Source organism: Haliotis asinina, chromosome 14 (genome assembly GCF_037392515.1).
Source record: "Haliotis asinina isolate JCU_RB_2024 chromosome 14, JCU_Hal_asi_v2, whole genome shotgun sequence".
Classification (NCBI taxonomy): domain Eukaryota; kingdom Metazoa; phylum Mollusca; class Gastropoda; order Lepetellida; family Haliotidae; genus Haliotis; species Haliotis asinina.
In genome coordinates, this window is record NC_090293.1 from 9,789,902 (window position 1) to 9,810,708 (window position 20,807).

Sequence of the window (20,807 nt, forward strand, 5' to 3'; positions counted from 1 at the left end):
CATTCTGTCATATTTCGTTAAGTATACATCATTTTGTATACGATAGGGTATAATGTATATCAAGTTGTTTGAAGTGTATTGAGGGTCGTTAAATAAACCGGTCGCAACAGCCACAAGCGTATTCCAGTAAACTGTGTTGTGTTGTGATGTTGTGGAACGAAGGGGTTAGGAGAATTGCCTTTGACGACTGGCAGCCCTTGTCTTCTTATTAACCCGAGAGGGTTCGTCACACATAATAAACTGAAGACATTGTCATAGAATGTATTAGCATAAACAATATTGTTTTACGCACATATTAGCACAAACGACAGGAAATATAGACAGAAAATAGACATGGAACCTTCACTAAACTTCTGAATAAAGATCCATTTTACGTTTTCTTGATCTGAACTCTTGATCCGTGTTATATTTACAATATAAAACATAGTTTCGTAGGAATCCGTGTAGTTTTCGTTGATGAAAAGAAAAGACATATGACTTAACAATTCTCAAACAAATGAATCCTGGTAACAGGGGATGTTGATACTGTTCATTTTCATATCAGTATCATTTCTTAGTATCTGTATCCATGTAATCGAACACATCTATATAACTTTGGATGCAATATTTTAGAATATTTATCAACTTAGATTATAAATAATGACACCAATAATAATTTGAATATCCATGATACTACTAATAAATACTGATATGCTTAGTCATTCCACAAAATGACTGATTTCACACTCTGACCGTAACACATACACAATTTCAAACGAAGTCATTTGGAATTAGTCTATTTTATCCAAGTCTGAGATAAAATATTAATTGTCATACCTTAATGGAAACAGTTTGCTATAAATTACGTATATCGGATTCTCAGAACAGAGACATATCAGAGAGACAGTTGGCAAGATTGATTTCTACATCAGTCATTGTACTTGAACCCTGTTCCTGTAGAGCAGAGTATCAGGTCAGCTACACATGAGGCCAATAAAGTATCTATTTCTCTAGATTGTAATATGGTGATTTCAGAAATCCAGGTTTGACATTTTCGTACTGGTGGAACTCACTCTGGCGGATGTTCTCTTTTTTGTAAAGGACCCTGTGCAAAACATAAACATAATTATTATGAAAACATGTAGCACAAACCTCTCTCGTATTCACAATAACTACTAGCTGAGTCCAGTGCACCATTCGACTGCATCATAAGTATATGTTGGGTTACAGACTTTGCCGGAGGTAACATCTCTTTAACGACATAACGATCTTGATAAAACAAGATCTAAACTTGTTGGAGTTGTTATAATGAATCGCCATCATTTTACTCAAACGGAAGAACTTGTCACAGTAAGATTTCTGAATGCGCGGTGAATCGGTCGTAAAAGTATGATGAGCGTCAGTCCAGAATTAATGCCGTCAGATCTTCCTGAACAACCCATCAGAATCTAATATTTTAATATTTATGGTAGAATAATGTGTAAATTTTCAGGAAATAAGCAACTGACAGACACCACTTACTCATCCTTGCGGCGACACATGCACCACAGAAATCCAACTATGATTAGTATGAGCAGAATCCCTAGGAGTATAAACACGCCCACCAGGATGCCTCCAGTTAATGCAGACATCGCTGAAAAAAGATTATGTGTTTACAGATTATATAAAATACGTTGAATATTTTATAAATGATGCTTATTCCCTACTGCGCTACAACGCGGAGCACACAGATTCTTTACGCTGGCAACAGGAAAATAATATTCCTTCTGTGGCATTACAATTTTACCACAGACGGTTGTCTGAGGTGAAAATTAAATGTAACTATTTTGTTTTGCTTCGGATGCGAGACTTAAAAAGCATGTAAGTCAGCTGAATTGGTATTGTAATGTTCGTTTCAAATTTCAAAGAAAGGCTGCCTCATAACAGTTTAATCTACTCTTGTCTGTTAGCTTAGTTAGTCTGGGTGCCGATCCATAAATCATTCTTAACCTTACGACCTGTCGTATTTCTGTGGTTTATCATAGACTTACGGAGGTCGTAGTGCTACGAACGTTTGGGGGATTGGCCTTCTGGTGTATGTTTCAGACAGAGTCCGCAGCGTTCAGACCCGCCGTGAGTTAAGTTGTACAAGTGTTACAAAAGCAACGATCATTGCACGCATTTTACAACGACATAGCCACTACTACAACGGCTTATCACTACTACATGTAGCAAAACTTACTCGGACAGCTCGGCAACCCAGAGCAGGTTCTCGTCATAGATTCAGATCGTGTTTCGCTGCAGTCGTTACCACCATATTGGGGAACTGGGTTTGTGCAGGTTCTGTTTCTGATTACATTCCTGACTGCTGACCCACAGGTAGCCGAACATGGACCTTCTCCCCACACCGACCACATCGATATCCCGCCGTGAATCGCTGAAACGACAAACAAATACGCCTCATACCTTCCAGACAATATAACTCATTCGAAAGTATATTTATAACCTCAGCTGTCACAGCTATTCTCAAATCTGTAGCGAAGTTGGACATTTTTAAGAATGAGAACTTCTGGTACTTTCTTAACCTCGCAGATATCCCATCGTAATGCTCCGAAATACCGGGATGCTTTATGTACAATGGCACCATGTCCCTGTTGAAGTGTCAGAAATACCCGTAACTTTTCAAGCTATTTCGAATTCGTCTTAGCAATGGTTACCGGTTCTGGTAACAGGCAACTAACGGGGTCGGGTGGCTTGATTAATAAGTAATTGCATCCCAGGTGTACTGACAGATTCTCATGATTTCTTCTTCTGTCCCTGCTTACTTACAAACGAGAAACAAAATAGAAACTAAACAGAAACTGGTCATTATATACAAATATTGTGTATACTTTCCAATGCAAGATTGGTGTTGGGAAAACAATAGTACCAGGACATTGCGCAGCTCCACAGCTGAAGGATTTTGTCTCCGTGAGGGACACAGAGCACAACACTCCGTTAGCAGGTGAAGTACAGGTTCTAGACCTGGTGATATTCACCACGGCCAACACACCACATGTAGCTTGCACTTGACACGTCGGAACTTCCCACGAGGTCCAGGAAGATACAACATCTGCCAAACAGATTGCAAAGATATGATGTAAAACCCACTTCTGACGTTAGTGAGAATCTTAAATTGTGTTCAACGTAGTATGTTAAATACCTCAGCAATATTGAACAAATTTTATAGGTATCAGTTTTATGGATACACGCGCCATCATTTCGTGTGCACAACGTTTCGATAGAGATTCCGCTTGACAACAATGCAAGAATCTGTATCGAAACGTCGCACGCACGTGCACGAAAAGAAGACGTCGGTATGTATGAAGTTTGTTCAATAAATAAACTTTTAACTTACCACTCAAACAAGTTAATACGTAAAATAGAGAGCAGACCTGGGAAGGTCTGTGTAGAATAGGCCTTCAGCAAACTGTCAAACGGTATTAACAAAGCCTTTTCCACATGCATGAGGAATATGTGCTAAGAGCTGAGTCGGTTATACAGTGTGATGTTGTACGTAAACAAATCGGGTCTGAACCAGACAATCCAGTTATTGTCACCATGCGATACGACGAAAGAGCGTGAATTTATGAATCACTATGAAATAGGGGTGGTACCAGGGGGCCTGCGAAAAGGTGAGCTCCAACAGTAGCACCCTTCATAAACATCTGCAAATTCCAAATCAAAATTGACATAAATTTCTCTCACTGATGCATCAAATTTGATCATTTCCTGCACGTGTCCACCATAAATAGTTTTTTTATTTCTTTTACTGAGGCTGCAGTCCCCAACGAAGTCCTTCACTTTTGAAAATAACTTGCTACTTCATGCAGTTGATACAGATAGCAACGGAATCAAAGAACATTTGTGAATTTAATACGCAGGATAATCAAGTTCGTGATTCAATGTAAATGTCCAAGAGCACCAACAAAAATTCAAAATGATAATGCAAGAGAGCAAGGTGTGAGTAAGCGTGAATATTAGGTCAGTTGATTACTGGAATGATGACAGCGGGTGTTCGTAAAAATACATGACCTGCCTTGCTGCCACACACAATCTAAAACTACTGTACAAGCAGTATGTGCAATGGAAACAATTTAATTAGCATTATTTCTCAGAATCTTTGGCACTGTATATTTTCTAACTGCACACAAACCAGTGATATGCCAGAAGCAACGGGAGACAACTAAATTATTATATTAATGTTTTATTTACTTTATAGGAAATAGAAAACCCACTGAAATGTTGATGATATATGTATATACATTGTTATACTTGACCTGATATACACATGTACTCTAGGCTTAAGGAATTGGATAGTAAACACAAAATGCTTGCATCTTGAAAAATCTTGTAAATCCGTAAAAGAGACAGCGTATTTGCTTCAAGCTGGCAAGGCTGACATGCTATGTGTCATAACTTGTGATTCTTTTGAATGTTTATCATAAACCATTTGGTATTACGTGAACGTACCTTGACAAGGCACAGGAGCGCAGACTATTGTTTCGGTGGCAACTAGAGGCTGGGCGCAGAACCTTCCACTATATGCTGGAACAGGATTGGTGCAGGTTCTAGTTCTTGTTCTTGTCCTTATTCCGTTTGCGCCACATGTGGGAGAACAGGGACTGTTGACACTCCAGTTGTCCCATGCACTGACACCTCCATGAACTGTTCATAGAAGACGTAGCATGTGATGTTATATCTAACATTCTGACCCAGATCTGTTGAAGTTCTTGAGAGGGAGAAATTGTTCGGTCGATACGTGGGGCACCCAAGTTCCTCCACAACGGAATATATTAACGAATGAAGACCATCAGATTTGTTCGATGGTTGAATATAATGATTCTTCAATTATGTCTGTCTCTTCTCTAAAAATGTCGTATTAGGCAAGCCTTATGAACTTGGGGATCGTGTCTATAAAGCAATGGCTGAGTGAGTGAGTGACTTTAGTTATACCCACTTGTTGCAATGTTACAGCAAGACTACGACAGGGAACACCACAAATGAACTTCAAACATTGTACTCATGTGGGGAATCGAACCCGGGTCTTCGGCGTGACGAGGCTACCTTACCGCCCTCGTTGAGCAAGAAGAGGGTAACTAGGAAGCAACAATCTTCAACAATCTTTGTCCCCAAGCACAATTGTCATCAGTCACACGTGTAAAATGTTTTAGAAAGCGCTACCTGGACAATTACTTGGACCACATTCCCGCACTTCACGCTCTGTCAGACTTGCTGTGCAGCCGGTGGTAGGGTTGTCTGGCGTCACGCATATTCTGGCTCTTGTGACCGTGCCATTAGTTCCTCCACATGTAACCGGACATTGTGGACTGCTCCAGGATGACCACGGAGACAACAGATCTTGACCTGAGGTTAAAACCAACATTCAGACTTGTTGACCCCACTGTCCGTGTATCAAACAGTTAAGGCCGCTGAAAGTATACCTCGCCAAAGTTCATTCACTGAAGTATATAATCCAGTAATGTCGCTAAACACACAAATCACAAATCAAGATTCTCATGCACATTTGCAGTAAGAAAAAATGTAGCTTTACCGCCAGTTTCATTACGAGAGATTCAGATGTCAGTGAGCATTCGGTGTGCTCAAAGCTACTTGCATCTAAAATGTTTTTGCTTGATACTCATGTTCTCAGGAACATTTCAACTACACATGTATATTATGACAGTCAGGAGCAAGCAATCGAGTGAGTGGGAATACGAGCAGTAAAATGAGTAACTTCAATACGCTGACACGCATCAAGTAAGTAATTTCAGCAGTAATCCCGTCAGTCGCTTGTTACAAGTATGAACGGCTCTTGCAAAAAGCAGAGTGTCTGAAGACAAATCCGAACCCTATCAACGCGGATTTGTTTGTGTAAGATGTAAACTTTGAGGATCTTTACGTACCTGGACATTTCTCGTCCCCACAAGCTCTTTGGTCAGTCTCTACTGACTGTCCTTGACATGGCCTTCCATTAAATTGGGGGGCTGGATTATTGCAGAATCTGCTCCTACTGACTTGCTGCGTACCTTGACACGTAGCTGAACATGCCTGACTACTCCATGGAGACCACTGTGAGTATCCCCCGTCAACTGTCAGTGTTAGAAATACAATAAACGACAGTGCGAACAAGAAACCATACTGATATATTGTGTTTCCTTTCGTTCTTCTATGTAACTCCGCTTTCACTGATATTCAATTCCAATGCCTGCATTACTAGTCGACAATGGACCATGTAATCCAGTGATTAATATAATGAAGATCATTGATCAACACATTTCAGATACGACAGCATCAATCAACCGAAACAGCGCGAGACTTGTTGTATAATGTCATTACAAATTATATCATCAGTAACGTTTCTGAAACCAAAGTCTTGCTCTATATTTCTGCAGATACATAAATCATGCATATGCGAAAAATGAGACCATACTTGGGACAAGCCAGGATTGAAAAGAGAATCGATCGATTTGAAGAATGTTACAATGGATCTAAATCAACTTTTCAGCTTCAAGGTTACTGCGATCCGTTGCAATAATACAGCTAGAATATTTGCCCTTTTGTTGCAGGTTGTTGTGTTTCGTCTCGCACTGAAAAAATAGATTCACTGTCTGGAGGTAAACCTAGGACTTTCTAGGTTTCATTTCGAAGGACTACCATTTTAAAACTGCAACGTTATAGGTAAATACATAATTCTTTATTTAATGATACGTTTCTACAGGAAAATGTTTTAAATGTTATCTTGAGCAGGCTGAGTATATTTTGATCTTATTTTCTGGCGTCAGGCAGTCTTCAAAGTAGCTTTCATTTTGGCGAATTAGCTTACATTATCGAATGTAGAATCTTCTCCGTGTTCATCAACATGGTCTTAAAGTCGAGGTATTCTTTGCGCAAAATAGCGCATACACGATATATTCACAACTTCGCTATGAACAATGTTATCGTACCAGCAATTTACCTTGTAGTAAATATTATACCTGGGCAGTTTGGAACACCACAGAGTACTTCCTTGCTCTCAAGGAACGGCCCTGTACAATTGGACGGAGTAAATATACATCCCCTGTTCCTGTAGACTGGTTTAAGTACAGATTGTCCACAAGTTACATCACACAGAGGGTTTGTCCACTGAGCCCACTCAGTGTATTCTCCACCTGTAGAAATATAGAAGAAAACTATAATGACGGCATTTACATCACCAAGGAATACTAATTAGGACACATGGATACACTTGATGTACATTTGTCCACTGCAAGAAAGTGGCAAGCATCAACAGATCCCCTGACACACTGCGAACTCATCTTTTGTTTCGTATGACTCATCACTTTCCCATTTACAGAATTCACTTTTATGTATATGTGCAGTGTACTTAGGCCTTTTGAGAGTAAAAAACCTTCGGGTATATCCCGTATGCTATTCAGCCGAAGAGCTCATTGTCAAACTATTCTCGGCATCTCTTTTGGAAAAGCCAGTTAGCAGTCTGCAGAAATTATATGGGGGATGGTGGGCGAACTGGCTAAGGCGCCAGGCTAGTGATCCAGTGAGGTTGAGGTGTCGGGATCGAGCTCACCTGTAACCGGGTTACCAAAAAACCATGGGGTCATCTTTGTGTGCAGACTCTTTCAATGTTGTCACAGCCTCAAGTGTACAGTACACAACCCTGTGCACTTAGAGAAACCCACGAGTACGTTTGTATAGGACCAGCCGGTGGCCACATGGATACGTGCAAACACCTAGTTGCGGTTACAGCAACGCGCTGTACACGCTGGACAAAGTACTGTGACTATGTGTCCCAGTCCACCCAGCTGTGAGTTGGTACCTCGATAGGATGAAATAGCCTCAATAAACTCTGTGCGCCAAGTGACAGCAAGAGTTGTATACTCCCCAGGGAGTTGAGATTGAAATACGATGTGCTATTGAGATTGACATCCAGTGATCGAGGGAAAAATACCAGCGCCTTGAGCATGTACTTGTGCGTGGATATGTGCGCTATATAAATATCCTGTATAAATATACAGGATTATATTTCCCAACCCAGATTATACTTCCCACATTTGTCCCTTATAACTTCACCCATTAAAACATGGGTGGCGCTAACACTTACGAAACCATCATTGCAAGTTAAAAGTAAACAATGCATGAAAAGATGTGTATGTAATAACTTTGAGTGTAGTGAGTGGGTTGTTATTCATTCAGTTAGAATAGACATATGTAATAGTAACAATGAAACCGGTTTATCGTTTGTGCGCTGAATGGACACAGCAATATAACTTGTAACACACTATCAAACCGGTTCAACAAGTCATACGTTGCACTGTCGATGGACCTATACACGAGTGGTTGCATATTAGATTATTTCGTTTGTTGGCCACGGAGGACTTATGTAATTAACACCCATAGGCGAGGGTGTTTTCCCCTTCACTCTCAACCACACTAGAAGTCGTACGTAAAACCATCAGTTCCGAGATAGTAATCTCTTTCACAGAACCGGCGGAGTCACGCCAATCATATTTGGTTTTTAAATATTACTTGTGAGACAGATCTAAGAGATAAACTCCTAATCATCTTGAGAAGGAAATATACAATTCAATGACCATTACCCGCTTACTGGTTGGTCTGGTTGTTGTTTAACGCCGCATTCAGCAATATTCCAGCTGGAGCGGTTTGCAAATAATCGAATCTGGATCAGAAAATCCAGTGATGAGCATCGATCTCTGCAATACGTTGACATCTTAGAGTGCACCTCTACGGACAAAAATACGGGATCAGAATGTCTTATGATGTATGTTAAGTAACCGATGTGTGAGACATAAAGGGTAGGCCATTTCATTAACATGCACAAATAATCACATCTTTGGGGCCCGGGTTCGATTCCCCACATGGGTACAATGTGTGAGGCCCATTTTCTGGTGTCCCCCGCCGTGATATTGCTGGAATATTGCTAAAAGTGGCGTAAAACTTAACTCACTCAGTCACATCTTTGGGGATCGTGACGTAAACAGAAAGGCAGGCCGTGTTATTGGTATCTCTATGAAGACTCTTTTGAATAGGCCCGCATTTTGTACAATCAGCAAAATAACAACAATGTCATTTATCAGATGTTCCTGTTATTGTTGTTAATTCACACAATGGTCTTGGATGGTCTTTAAGATAAATTCAATCATGACTTAGAGCGAGCTTGTAGTGCTCCTGAAATGTAAATTTAACCAACCTTGTGATAATATTGTTAATGCAAATAAATGTTTGTCGATTATGAGAAAGTATGACTAGTATTGCTTGGTCAAGGGAAACCGACTTCTATAAATGGCCAACTTCTATATTGCAAGAATGCGACGTTTCGGCGTAGGCACTAACGCTGTTGTGAAGCAGGTGATGCAACGATTTGAAAATGGGAGCATATGAGAGTATGTATAATTGACAAGGTCGGTGTGCTTGGTTTTCCTTCAACTTTACAACTTATAAAATGCTTCTCAAGGAACAAATTGCTTAGTCATTTCGTCACTGCGAGCAGTCATCGTATATTTCAACCAATCAGACCACCACTGCCTTACGTAAAACGTGTAGGCAGGCATCAAAGTGAACAGGAGTGTGTCCTCATTTTTCAAGACTTCTCTTTGATGATTTTTCAAAACTCAGAAAATATACTTACCGTATCTTTCAAAAAGTATAGATGAAATACATTAAGGAATGATACATGAATAGAAAACAAAACCAAAATCCTAGTACACATATATATATTCTCATGGAAACGAATAAGGTAGCACATGAAAATATGTGTGTTCCTTTACCTTTTTGCAGGTTTCTTCATATGGTATGTGTTGTACTGTGGGGTAAATTCTAGAAATAAATAAAGTAACAATCGTCTTTTCATATCTTCCCTTATTCGCTTCCATGACTAGGTCTACTTAAAAATTGGTAGTGCCTGCTTTTCTGTCTCTACGCATTTGAGACCAATAACACAATGGTCGTAACTTGTGTGTTTCACGTTTTCTTTTATATTTTAACTCAAATTACCGAGGCCGTTTTTGCGCTTACTGTAATGAAACCTTTCTTTTAACACTCAATCTGACATGTCATGTTCGCAGCCAAAGTTATCTGATGCTATCAATGATAATGTGCCTGCACAACCTCTGTTGGTACATAGGTTTGGCAAGTTGAAAGAAAGAATCAGGTTGAAACCATTAAAAGTTTGAAAACAGGAGTCTTCAGCAAACTGTGCCATGCTTATCCACATAACAGAAAGCTGGCATTAAAATGACGCCAGATCTGTATGATTGGGCAAGTGTAGAGTTACAAAGAAGGATGGGGATTAAGAATACCCTATCGGATTTTATGTATTATTTGAAGCTAAATATTTTCAGATAGGATATATATATATCTTGTATGTATGTATGTATGTATGTATGTATGTATGTATGTATGTATGTATGTATGTATGTATGTATGTATGTATGTATGTATGTATGTATGTATGCATGTATATGTATGTATGTAGGTGTGTGTATGTGTATGTATGTATGTATGTATGTATGTATGTATGTATGTATGTATGTATGTATGTATGTGTGTGTGTATGTATGTGTGTATGTGTGTGTATGTATGTATGTATGTATGTATGTATGTATGTATATGTGTGTGTGTGTGTGTGTGTATGTGTGTGTGTGTGTGTGTGGTTTGGGTATATTGTAGATTGGTAGTATGTAGTTTCCTTTCATTCACTGAACTCACGACAATGATCGTTTCAACGCTACGAATTTGTTTTACAATACATCAGATCACGTGTAGATGGTACCTTTGAACAGAATGCAACGTTTTGCAAAATTGTTTACAGTGGTTGACTGAAATAAGTGGCTCCATTTACACAAGTTGTCTAAACTTTTGATGGGTAGTATAAATTGCGTTACCTTGAGACGAGGAGATTTGAATGAATGGCAGGAGAATCAACGTGATGAACACTTGTCGTAGTATGTATTCCATCTTCGAGACACAATGAGTTTACATTGTACAATAAATACACCTCTTATAATCCAAGAGCTAAAATCCCGATCGTTCTTCGTGTATTCTCCTGTTAGGTAGGCAATGGTTATTCGTAGACTTGTCGTTGATAGTCAGCACCAGGTCGTCTATTCTGGTGTGTGCAAAGAAAAACCTTGATTGTATTATGAGCATTGTTAGATTTCTATAGTTGACGGACATCTCGTATTCAAAGCATACACCTCGGGTGAAATAGAACCATTCAACCATTTCATGATACGCCCTCTGCGCGGCGATCATGAATTCATTGTTGGAAGAGTTATTCAGTCTGAGACAGATGGTATTTGTTTATTGATATGAATTGCCACATTAACTATGTGGTGTGCGGTGTTTGTATGCACTGTGTGTGTAGGGACCCTATATACCATGTCTAAAGTTTGCAGACAGATCATACTTTGGTAGAGTTGTTAGGTAGTGAACGTGTCGTGTTGGTCTTAACGCTACTTTGTGTCTCAGATATATAAACGGTATATGTAAATGAAATATGTCGATAAATGCACAGTAGCAAAGTCTTAGACAATTACTACTTTGGCGAAAATGCTCTCTCTCTCTCTCTCTCTCTCTCTCTCTCTCTCTCTCTCTCACACACACACACACACACACACACACATTCCTGATATCATACTTAGAGCCTATACATCGACTTCTACATAAACCTGTCTACCTATCTAGACGACATTCAGTGAATGTTCATTCCGTTGTTATGGACCATTGATACGATCAAGTAGTGACGTGGTATCTTTAGAATTCCAGTAAATGACATCAAACAATTGTGAAAGGTATCGGGGTAAGCGGTATTCCCTGACACGCCCAAGTGAATACACTCAACAACGTAAATAGAAAATAGCTTAACTACAGAAACCGGCGTCTGAATTCATTAGTGATGATGAGACACAGTGTCGTGTGGCGAGACCAGTCAAGAAGTACGAAAATTGCAACTGTTTGTGACAAGTGCGAGTGGTCGAGATGCTTATAAGGTGTGCCAATGTCATCTGGCTGTGTATCTGCGTCTGTATGTGCCTGCCTGCGAGGATCCGATGGCCTATTTCGCAATACAAGACGACGATGTTCCATGACTTCCGCACCTACTCCTTTGCGATACGCACTAATCATGTTTGTATTTTACTGAATACATTACTGATTAGTTTTAAACATTATGGCATAAGTATGAAAACAGCTTGAATAAATTCATATATCAAGCCCTTTTTAAAAGACGTTGTATCAGCGCTTGGACTGTGAACAAGACATGCCCGTGTTTGGGGCTGTTTGATGATCAATATCAGGAAATAACGAATGCTTCATAATGTCTGTTTGTAACTTGGTCATAGACTGAATGCGTTGCATCAAAATGATTTCCTGAAAATAGTTATTATCACGTAACGTTCCACCATTTTGGGGGGAAGAGGCGTGGGAAGGGGTGAGAACACAGGAAAAAAATTGTTTGGGGGCTTTATATAGGCAATATTTTCCTAATTTAGTATGATACGATCAAAAGAATAAATACTATAGACCCTGGGAGAGAAAGGAAAAGTAGGCAGAATACGACTTCCCCCAAAACTGCATTACATCATCCTCCGCCTGACGTTCCCAACGTTACATGTCTTCACCCTCGCCCATACGTTCCCCTACCTTTCATCTTTTCACCATCCATCTTACGTTCCCCAGTCTTTCATATCTTCAGTCTCCATCTTACGTTGCCCCACCATCATATCTTCACCCTCAATCTTACGTTCCCCAACCTATCATGTCTTCATCCTGCATCGCACGTTCACCAGCCTGTCATGTCTTCACAATCCACTTTACGTTCCCCCACCTTTCATGTCTTGACCATCCATCTGACGTTTTCTCACTGTTCATGTCTGCACCATCCATTTTACGTTCGCCCACCTTCCATTTCTTCACCCCCCTTCCTACTGCCCTTGATTACTTATTGATTACTTATGTTGTTTGGTGCAGTCCTAATTGCTCTCTTGTTTTCCTAAACAGAATGTTGGCCATTCTGTTTGAAGTTAAATGCGTGCAAGACGTACGGGTCCGTTTGCCTGTGGCGCATAAAAAACAATGCATGACCTTGAGAGCATATTTCTGAGGAGAGGTTGTTGCTGTAAACGATATATAACGTCGTGTTAATAGTTTCCCCAAACACAGTAATTATTTATGAACATGGCTTGATTTTGGGGGCAATGAGGTGGCCTAGTGGTTAAAGCGGCAAGCTGAAGTCGTTAGTACGATTCCCCTCATGGGTACAGTGTATGAAGCCCATTCATGGTGTCCTTCGCCCTGATATTGCGGAAATGAGCGAGTGAGCTAGTTTAGTTTTACGCCGCACGCAGCAATATTCCAGCTATATGGCGGCAGTCTGTGAATAATCGAGTCTGGACCAGACAATCCAGTGACCAACAAAATGAGCATCGATCTGCGCAACTGGGATCCGATGACATGTGTCAACCAAGTCAGCGAGCCTGACCACCCGATCCCGTTAGTCGCCTCTTACGACAAGCATAGTCGCCTTTTGTGGCAAGCATGGGTTGCTGAAGGCCTATTCTACCCCGGGACCTTCACGGGTCTATTGCGGAAATACTGCTAAAACGGCATAAATCCTCACTCATTCAAATACAAACACTGTGCACGTGTAGGCTAAAATATAATCATGTTTAACCCCATAGACGTCCGTGGTGGATACAACAGGAGGCAGTAGAGTGTACTCGGAATAAATTGGGACGCACAAGGGCCCATGTGTGTTGGTGTATCCTACCCACATTTTGCTAATGTCGCCAAATATATCGATTACTTTGTAATCTAGTTAACGATAACGATTTTGACAGACTTTCAGGCGTTGAGATTTCATGAACCTTTATGGTGGACGTTCTGCAATGCCTGGTTACTTATTCTTGAAATCCTGATTTACTAGAACTGACGGATGGAAAATTCATATCATTCAATGAGGTTACTGAAATACTCGACATTAACCCAAACCCGCGCACTCAAGTCATTCTCTAACGTTGTAGTAGATGGCAAAACGCATTATATGCGATATCTGCCAACATTAAGTCAGGATCAGGGTCATTGAATCTTTACAGCTGAATTCGACGATTATGTACAGGTGAAACTATACATTTATTTATTTACAAGGAACATTCTACTAGTGTGCTTTCAATCACACGTCAGTATTTTTTGTACCAGCGATCACAGTTTCTCATGAAAACCATACACCATTCGTGCTTCTTTTGAGCAATAGATAGGCAAATTACTTGTTGACATAGTTTGGTAAGGGGCTGACCCGGATCGAACCTCCAAATTTTATAACAGTGCTGTGCAATTGTTGAAGAAAAGGTCCTGGATCACTGACATCATTTTATTATATAGGCATGATTAAAGATAGTGTCCATTCTTGTTGCCATTTTTCACTATAACCACTTCAAAGACTGTCTTCAACTTTGATTTTGGAAGGTATAGTGTACCACTTTCTGAGATGTCACGGCTAGCCCTCGGGTCATTACTACAGCGTTTACGTTCCCTCACCTTTCATGTCTTCACAATCCACCCTACTGCCCTTGATTACTTATTGATGACTGATGTTATTTGGTGCAGTTGTAGCAGGGCTGCGTCAGTCACCCACAGACAACAGACACTGCTTTTGTTGTTCTTCAGTGGCCGACGTTTTATTAGAGATGCGTATTGGTGAAAAAAATAACCTTGAAACAACTGTGTACAAAATGTCTTCCATTTGAGTTACATCATGCTGGTATATAAACAATACATAAACCTACCAGGTGTGTGGACCTAGGTTTATTTCACACCTGGGGACGCTGTTGTCTCAAATGCTTATCTGTAGAGAAAATAATAATGCTAATATGTACAGACAATAACGAACATATACACAGAATCCTCAGCAATGATACAGTATTCGGAAAGAGTTCCGCCCGTAACCTCCATCTTTTTACATAGAATATTGCCACCTTCCCCGGTGTAATATTCCTACACTGACACAAGTTCATTGATGTGTTTTTCATATCTGTCCTAGTTTACTGAATGTATATTTTGGTGAGGTATGCATGTCAGTTTGTAATTTTGGCTTTTGATTTGGGTGGGGGTTACGGGCGGAACTCTTACCCAGTATTCAAACATACAAAATTTGCTGTAGTTGAGCAAGATATAAAACAATGCAAAAATAAGATCTCATTCACGCATACGTGCATTCATTCATTCATGGTTACAAAGCTATTCTTGTGTTCATCTGTTTATCACACATCTTGCCTTTTATTAATCATGTTAGTAATATTATATTAAAATGAATGCAGAGTATTTATTGGGCCATTTACACCCATACGAACATCAAATTCACAGTACTGTGCATTTGAGACTAGCAAACACTTATACAACTACTAGATATGACGTTGTTTTTCTCAGAGAGATGCACTTCTTGTACGGCTAACCAGACAACATATCGTATATGCTTATCACTTTTACATGGATTCAATGGTAATTTTTTCAAGAAAAAGATAATAGCATCTATCTTTACAGGATAGTAATTCTGTTCATAAATAACAGCTGAAAATGTATTAAGTCAACCATTTTAAATAATTTGATCAAAAGCACAAGCATCAAATGTGTTGTTATCATGTCATTTGTTATTGTCTTTTCTATGGGTGGTATTAAAAGTAATATATTTAGATTCCTTGTGAGATGAGCTTTCATTTGATATGTCACATGGCTGAATTATTAATCTTAATGGTTTGGGCGGCCATCTTGAAATTGGCGGCCATTTTGAAAAGACCCAAAGGTAGAATTTGCAGAACTTTCCGGAAAAATTCAGCTTTCTACTATTTTTTTCCAGTGTTACTTACTGTTTCTGTTTAATGCTCCTGACCTATAAGAAAATGAAATAGCCAAATTACCTCAGAATGCGGTCCGAAGTCTTTGTTGAAAGATATGTCCCAGCAAATCAACATGACATATGAACACACTGACGATTGAATGTGGAGTGACCACAAACCTTGTAATGTGTAAAAGGTGTAAAGCTTAGCTGATTGCCTAAGCTGGCCATGAAGACAAAAGGAGCTAAGTGGGAAAGTGCTTATCTTATTGTGTTGTGTGGTGAACATGCGGTTAGCATGCTCAGTGAACTGGCTGTGGGCGATAGTTAAGGCAGGCTGAGTAATAGTATAAATAACACGACTAAACTATGCAATGAATTTTGAAGAATTTATTTACATGAATTCTTATCAATACACAACATGTTAAAATATACAAAATCTGTCACTGCCACACAGTCCTAATCGCCTCCTGTTTTCCTAAACAGAATATTGGCGCATAAAAACAGTGCATGGACTTGTGAGAAGAGGTTGTTGCTGTAAACGATATGTAACGCCGTGTTAATAATTTCCCCAAACACAGTAAATATATATGAACATGGCTTGATTTGTGGATCGGTGGGGTGGCCTAGTGGTGAAAGCGGCAAGCTGAAGTCCTTGGATCGATTCCCCTCATGTGTACATGAGGCATGATATAAGATAGAGTTCATTCTAGTTGCCATTTGGACATGTAATTGATAACTGTAATCACTTCAATGACTGTCCTCAACTCTGTTTTTGGAAGGTATTGTACCACTATCTGAGGTGTCACAACTAGCTCTTGGGTCATTACTACAGCGTTTATGTGGTAGGCAAAAGTTGTGTGAGACTCTTCAATCCTGATACAAACAGCACTTTCGATTATACCTCAAATGTAGACACCAAAGGCTTGAGATAAATGGAATACTGCTCGACATGAAAGGGTAGTTGACTATAAAGAAAGTTCACATACTTTCCTCATGGCACTATAAAAGAACAAGAGACGTTAGGATGGTTAAATTGTTATTGTTTCATAGCTGAGATCTGTGTGATGTACTCGATACAGTGACTGTGCCACAATCAGTTCCATTAGGCTACACCGCCCTTCCAATACATGGGTATACAGAATGTCAAGTCACAAGAATAAAAACCCGAGAAGCCATGAAAGGAACGCGTTCAGGGGTGAGCACCTGGTCGCAGTAAGCAGCAGCTGGGAGGTTTCCACGGATGACCAGAAGTCGGGAACGTTTGTTCCCACAGACAGCACCCAACACCATGCAACTTCCGCCCCCGAATCTGTCGACTTCCTGTACACAACATTGGGCATACCGTTCATGGCGTGGTCTCCAGACTCTATGCCTGCCGTCCGGGAATCTGAGGGTAAACCTGGATTCATCGCTAAAGACGACTAGTGGACGATCCGACTTTGGGCGATCAGCAGTGGTGCCAGTTTGTTGTAGGCGACCTCTCAGGTCATACACAGTACGACGACTGCATCCCATTGCTCTGGTGACGTCAGTAACTGATCTTCCCTCTTTCAACATGCCAAAGACACGTTCACGTTGCACATTTGACAATCGTGGCATGTAAAGTACCTCTAGAACTGTGGTTTAAAACTGTTTTTTCTTTCAATTGAGGCCAGTGCAAACATAACCAAATGAAGAAAACCTCGATGCGAAGATCACGTGATCGACTGCACGTGTCGAAAGATAGGGATAGGGATCCCATTTCGGATATATATAGCTTATCACGCGAGCGTGTTTTGGGATTGTTAACATCCTGCATTGGGAATAAACATTGTATTTAGCGAGCCTTGGCGAGCTAGATACATAGTGTATGTTCCTAATGCAGGATATAAACCATCCCAAAACACACGAGTGTGATATCGTATCTATCATTCTTACTTTAAAATGTTAACAAATGTGATTCCATTTGCTACAGATCATGAAACTAAACTTCCTGAGATGTGCCCTCATATCTATGACGTCACAAATATGTGCGCAAATATTAACTTAGTTTGGAAAATGACAAAAAAACACTTTCAGTCAAACTTTTCAACAACTTGAACAACAAATATAATGTTCGCGAGGCATTTTGCAAGCGCTCTTGTCAACTGACAAAGTGTCAAACAGTTCATTCGAGATTTTCCTGGCTGCTGTCCGAGTCAGTGAATGCACGACGCCGGCGTTTCGGTGCTGGTGAAGTCTTAGCTGGGACAATGTTTACAGTTATGTTGCCACCCATCACCGAACCCCCAAACAAAGTTTTAACACCACCAGAAACTCACTTAGAGAATAGCCCACAAAGCACGAGTGATTACGGGAAATATGTCCCTGGACAGTGAACATTAATTAGTAGACATATTTCCCGTAATCACTCGTGCTTCGTGGGTTATTCTATTTATTACCCATTCTGTAATTAAACTGAGAAACCAGTACTTCTGAACTCCATGTTGCATCTTGCAATGTGTTTACAACGTAATCAGCTGGTTTGTATTACTGCGCGGATAAAACTAAACTGCATACGAGCCACAATATAGCACTGTAGAAAACGGTATGAAAACAAAATACATTTCATTAGTTTCCAAATTCGTTTGGTGGCGATTTATTAACCACACTACCGTGTAAAGATTGAGTTTAATTTTAACGAATACAATGGTATGTTTAATATTTAGTCATAGAGCGCATATGAGCAGCATAGATCTACTCCTGTAAAGAAGTGGATGACTGTGGTGGGGCACAAAAGAGCAAAAACCTGTTAATTTTTGGGAACGTTAACTACAGCAACAGTGAACATCTTCAAGGGATAATAAAACGTGGGAAGGGTGAGCCCGTTTCTAAGAAGACGGTTCACAGTCATCAACGTTAGTCAGCATTTTGCGGAAACGCACTGTGACCTAGTTTTTGGCTCGCGTAGGTGTGATTGTCAGGAACGATAACTCTACAGTTGTCCGAGTCCGAGTCGACAACAGGCAAAACACGCCTCTTTGGTGCAGGTAGATGTCATTTGGAATAGTGAAGTTGAAAACCCCACTATAAATTGCACCAGAAAAGAAAGTATGAACAGCATGGATGTCATGGGAAACTGAATTCATTTGGGACAGGACTGACGGGGACTGATTCGACTGAGGCTTCGGTGGATTATTTAGACAGGAGAGAGACAGGCCTGTGTCGCGTGGAGTGGAATCACAGTTGAAAGACAGAAGTCTGTTTAAGTTGTGGTGTTGTTTTTCATTCATTGTGGAGTAACTGTTGATCGATTGAACAGTTTTGAGCTCCGACACTTGCATGAACCTTTGTCAGATACAGTATGAATCATACGTTTCCTGGCGCTATGGTTTGACAACCGTTTGTCACTAGAAAGCCATGCCTTACTTGCCATTGTTTTCATGAGTGATCCCAAACTGGGTGTTTGAAGCCAAATAGAATGGGTGGACATCGCCTGAGAAGTTAAGTGGTCTCATGACACGGTACGACTTCTGAACAGCGACAGGACAACACGGATCCCCGGGTTGTGCCATGCTTTAAGAGCAAGATCGCGGGTGTGGTCCTCCTGACGGGTGTTTGACTGCCGTTCAATATACAGGAGATATTCACGGTTCTCTGAATAAACGTTTAGTGTTACATCACCCCATTGCATGCTTCTGTGCGGGGTCGCAGATCTCAAGCCAAAATAAACCGTGTTGTTCCACCATAATGTGTTCAAAATGGAATCTGGCGTGCTGGTGCCTAGTTGGCCACATTCACGGAGTTTCTGTAATTCCGTGTCAGATACAGGATCAGCACGGAATGGTAGGTTTCCTCTACCTTGTTTTTTTAGTGACTTGAGTTTTGATTTCAAAACCTCTCTCAGTTTCATGAAATGCACTGATTCAGCTAACACATACGAATACCCTTGACGCTACAAATAACGTTCAACGCTACCCTTTATTCCCCCTAGGGAAGACGAACCATCCGATTTCCTTGCCGATATGAAAAATTTCCGTAGGGTAGTGTTAGGGGGATAGGGGGCATAGGGGGCAATGTCTTCAAGCTGTCTTGGATCATTCAGACTCTCGCGGAGAAATCTATAAACCAGATTTATGTCCACTTTTATCTTTTTCATTCTGTTTTCGTCTTCGTTAGCAGCCAAGCAGTTATCAATTATCAGAAACAGGAACAAACCTGTCAAAACCTTTGATTTCGATTGGGGGGTCAAAAGATTCATCTTGCAGTAAGTCATTTATGACACTCTGAGGCAGGTGGGGTGTTTGATGAGAAGCCAACTCACTCGAGATTGTTTCCGGCAACACTTTCAGTCTATACCTTGCAACTTCCATATGCCTATAATAGGTGTTTAGAACGTACACATGGGAGGAATTTAGTGGTTGTGTTACTCTTATTACACGTCCAGTGATGTCTCCGTCCACCTTGACCAGGTCATTGGCCTCGATTGGCGTTAACTCGGTAGCCATGTTTGCTTACAAGAGGCGATGTTATAAGTTATAAACATAGTTTTATTACAAAAGATGTTTTAAGTCGATGACCTGTATTGTTAATGAAGTAAAGCGTTTAATTAACATCAAAATCGAAATCTTCTATGTTGTTTTTGTTCTGTTTTAAAATCTTGAATCAATGAACAAAGCTACAGCACCTTCTATTTATCAATGAATCGATGAAATATTATGAATGAACGTAGTAGTGTGAAACTAATTCCGTCATCCAATGAAAATGTACAAAATTACGATGACCAATCAACGCTGAGAATCACTATATTGCACACTGTGCAAATATCAAAAAGATATTACACGGGATCTCCTCGCCCTTATGGATAATGAAATACCGTAACCAGGGCCGTCAATCTGGACCCGATCGCCGAGAGTTGGGCGTGACGTCACGTTTGCTTACACTTTGAATGTAGTCCCTAAAATTTGCATATGACCTCTCTAATTTGCATCGGTATCCGTAT

At 40.3% G+C, this 20,807-nt stretch overlaps 1 protein-coding gene across 1 annotated transcript; it reads right to left on the bottom strand.

Moving 5' to 3' along the window:
- Positions 1-245: 245 nt before the first annotated feature.
- Positions 246-11,119, bottom strand: LOC137262014 (coadhesin-like). The gene is made up of 9 exons (XM_067799812.1): positions 10,899-11,119; positions 6,975-7,148; positions 5,904-6,089; positions 5,182-5,364; positions 4,471-4,665; positions 2,888-3,070; positions 2,201-2,395; positions 1,501-1,612; positions 246-1,084 (listed from the first exon to the last, which is right to left on the bottom strand). Exons 1-9 carry the CDS (start codon positions 10,969-10,971, stop codon positions 982-984), a joined length of 1,404 nt encoding a protein of 467 aa, XP_067655913.1. The 5' UTR covers positions 10,972-11,119; the 3' UTR covers positions 246-981.
- Between the last annotated feature and the right edge of the window lie 9,688 nt (positions 11,120-20,807).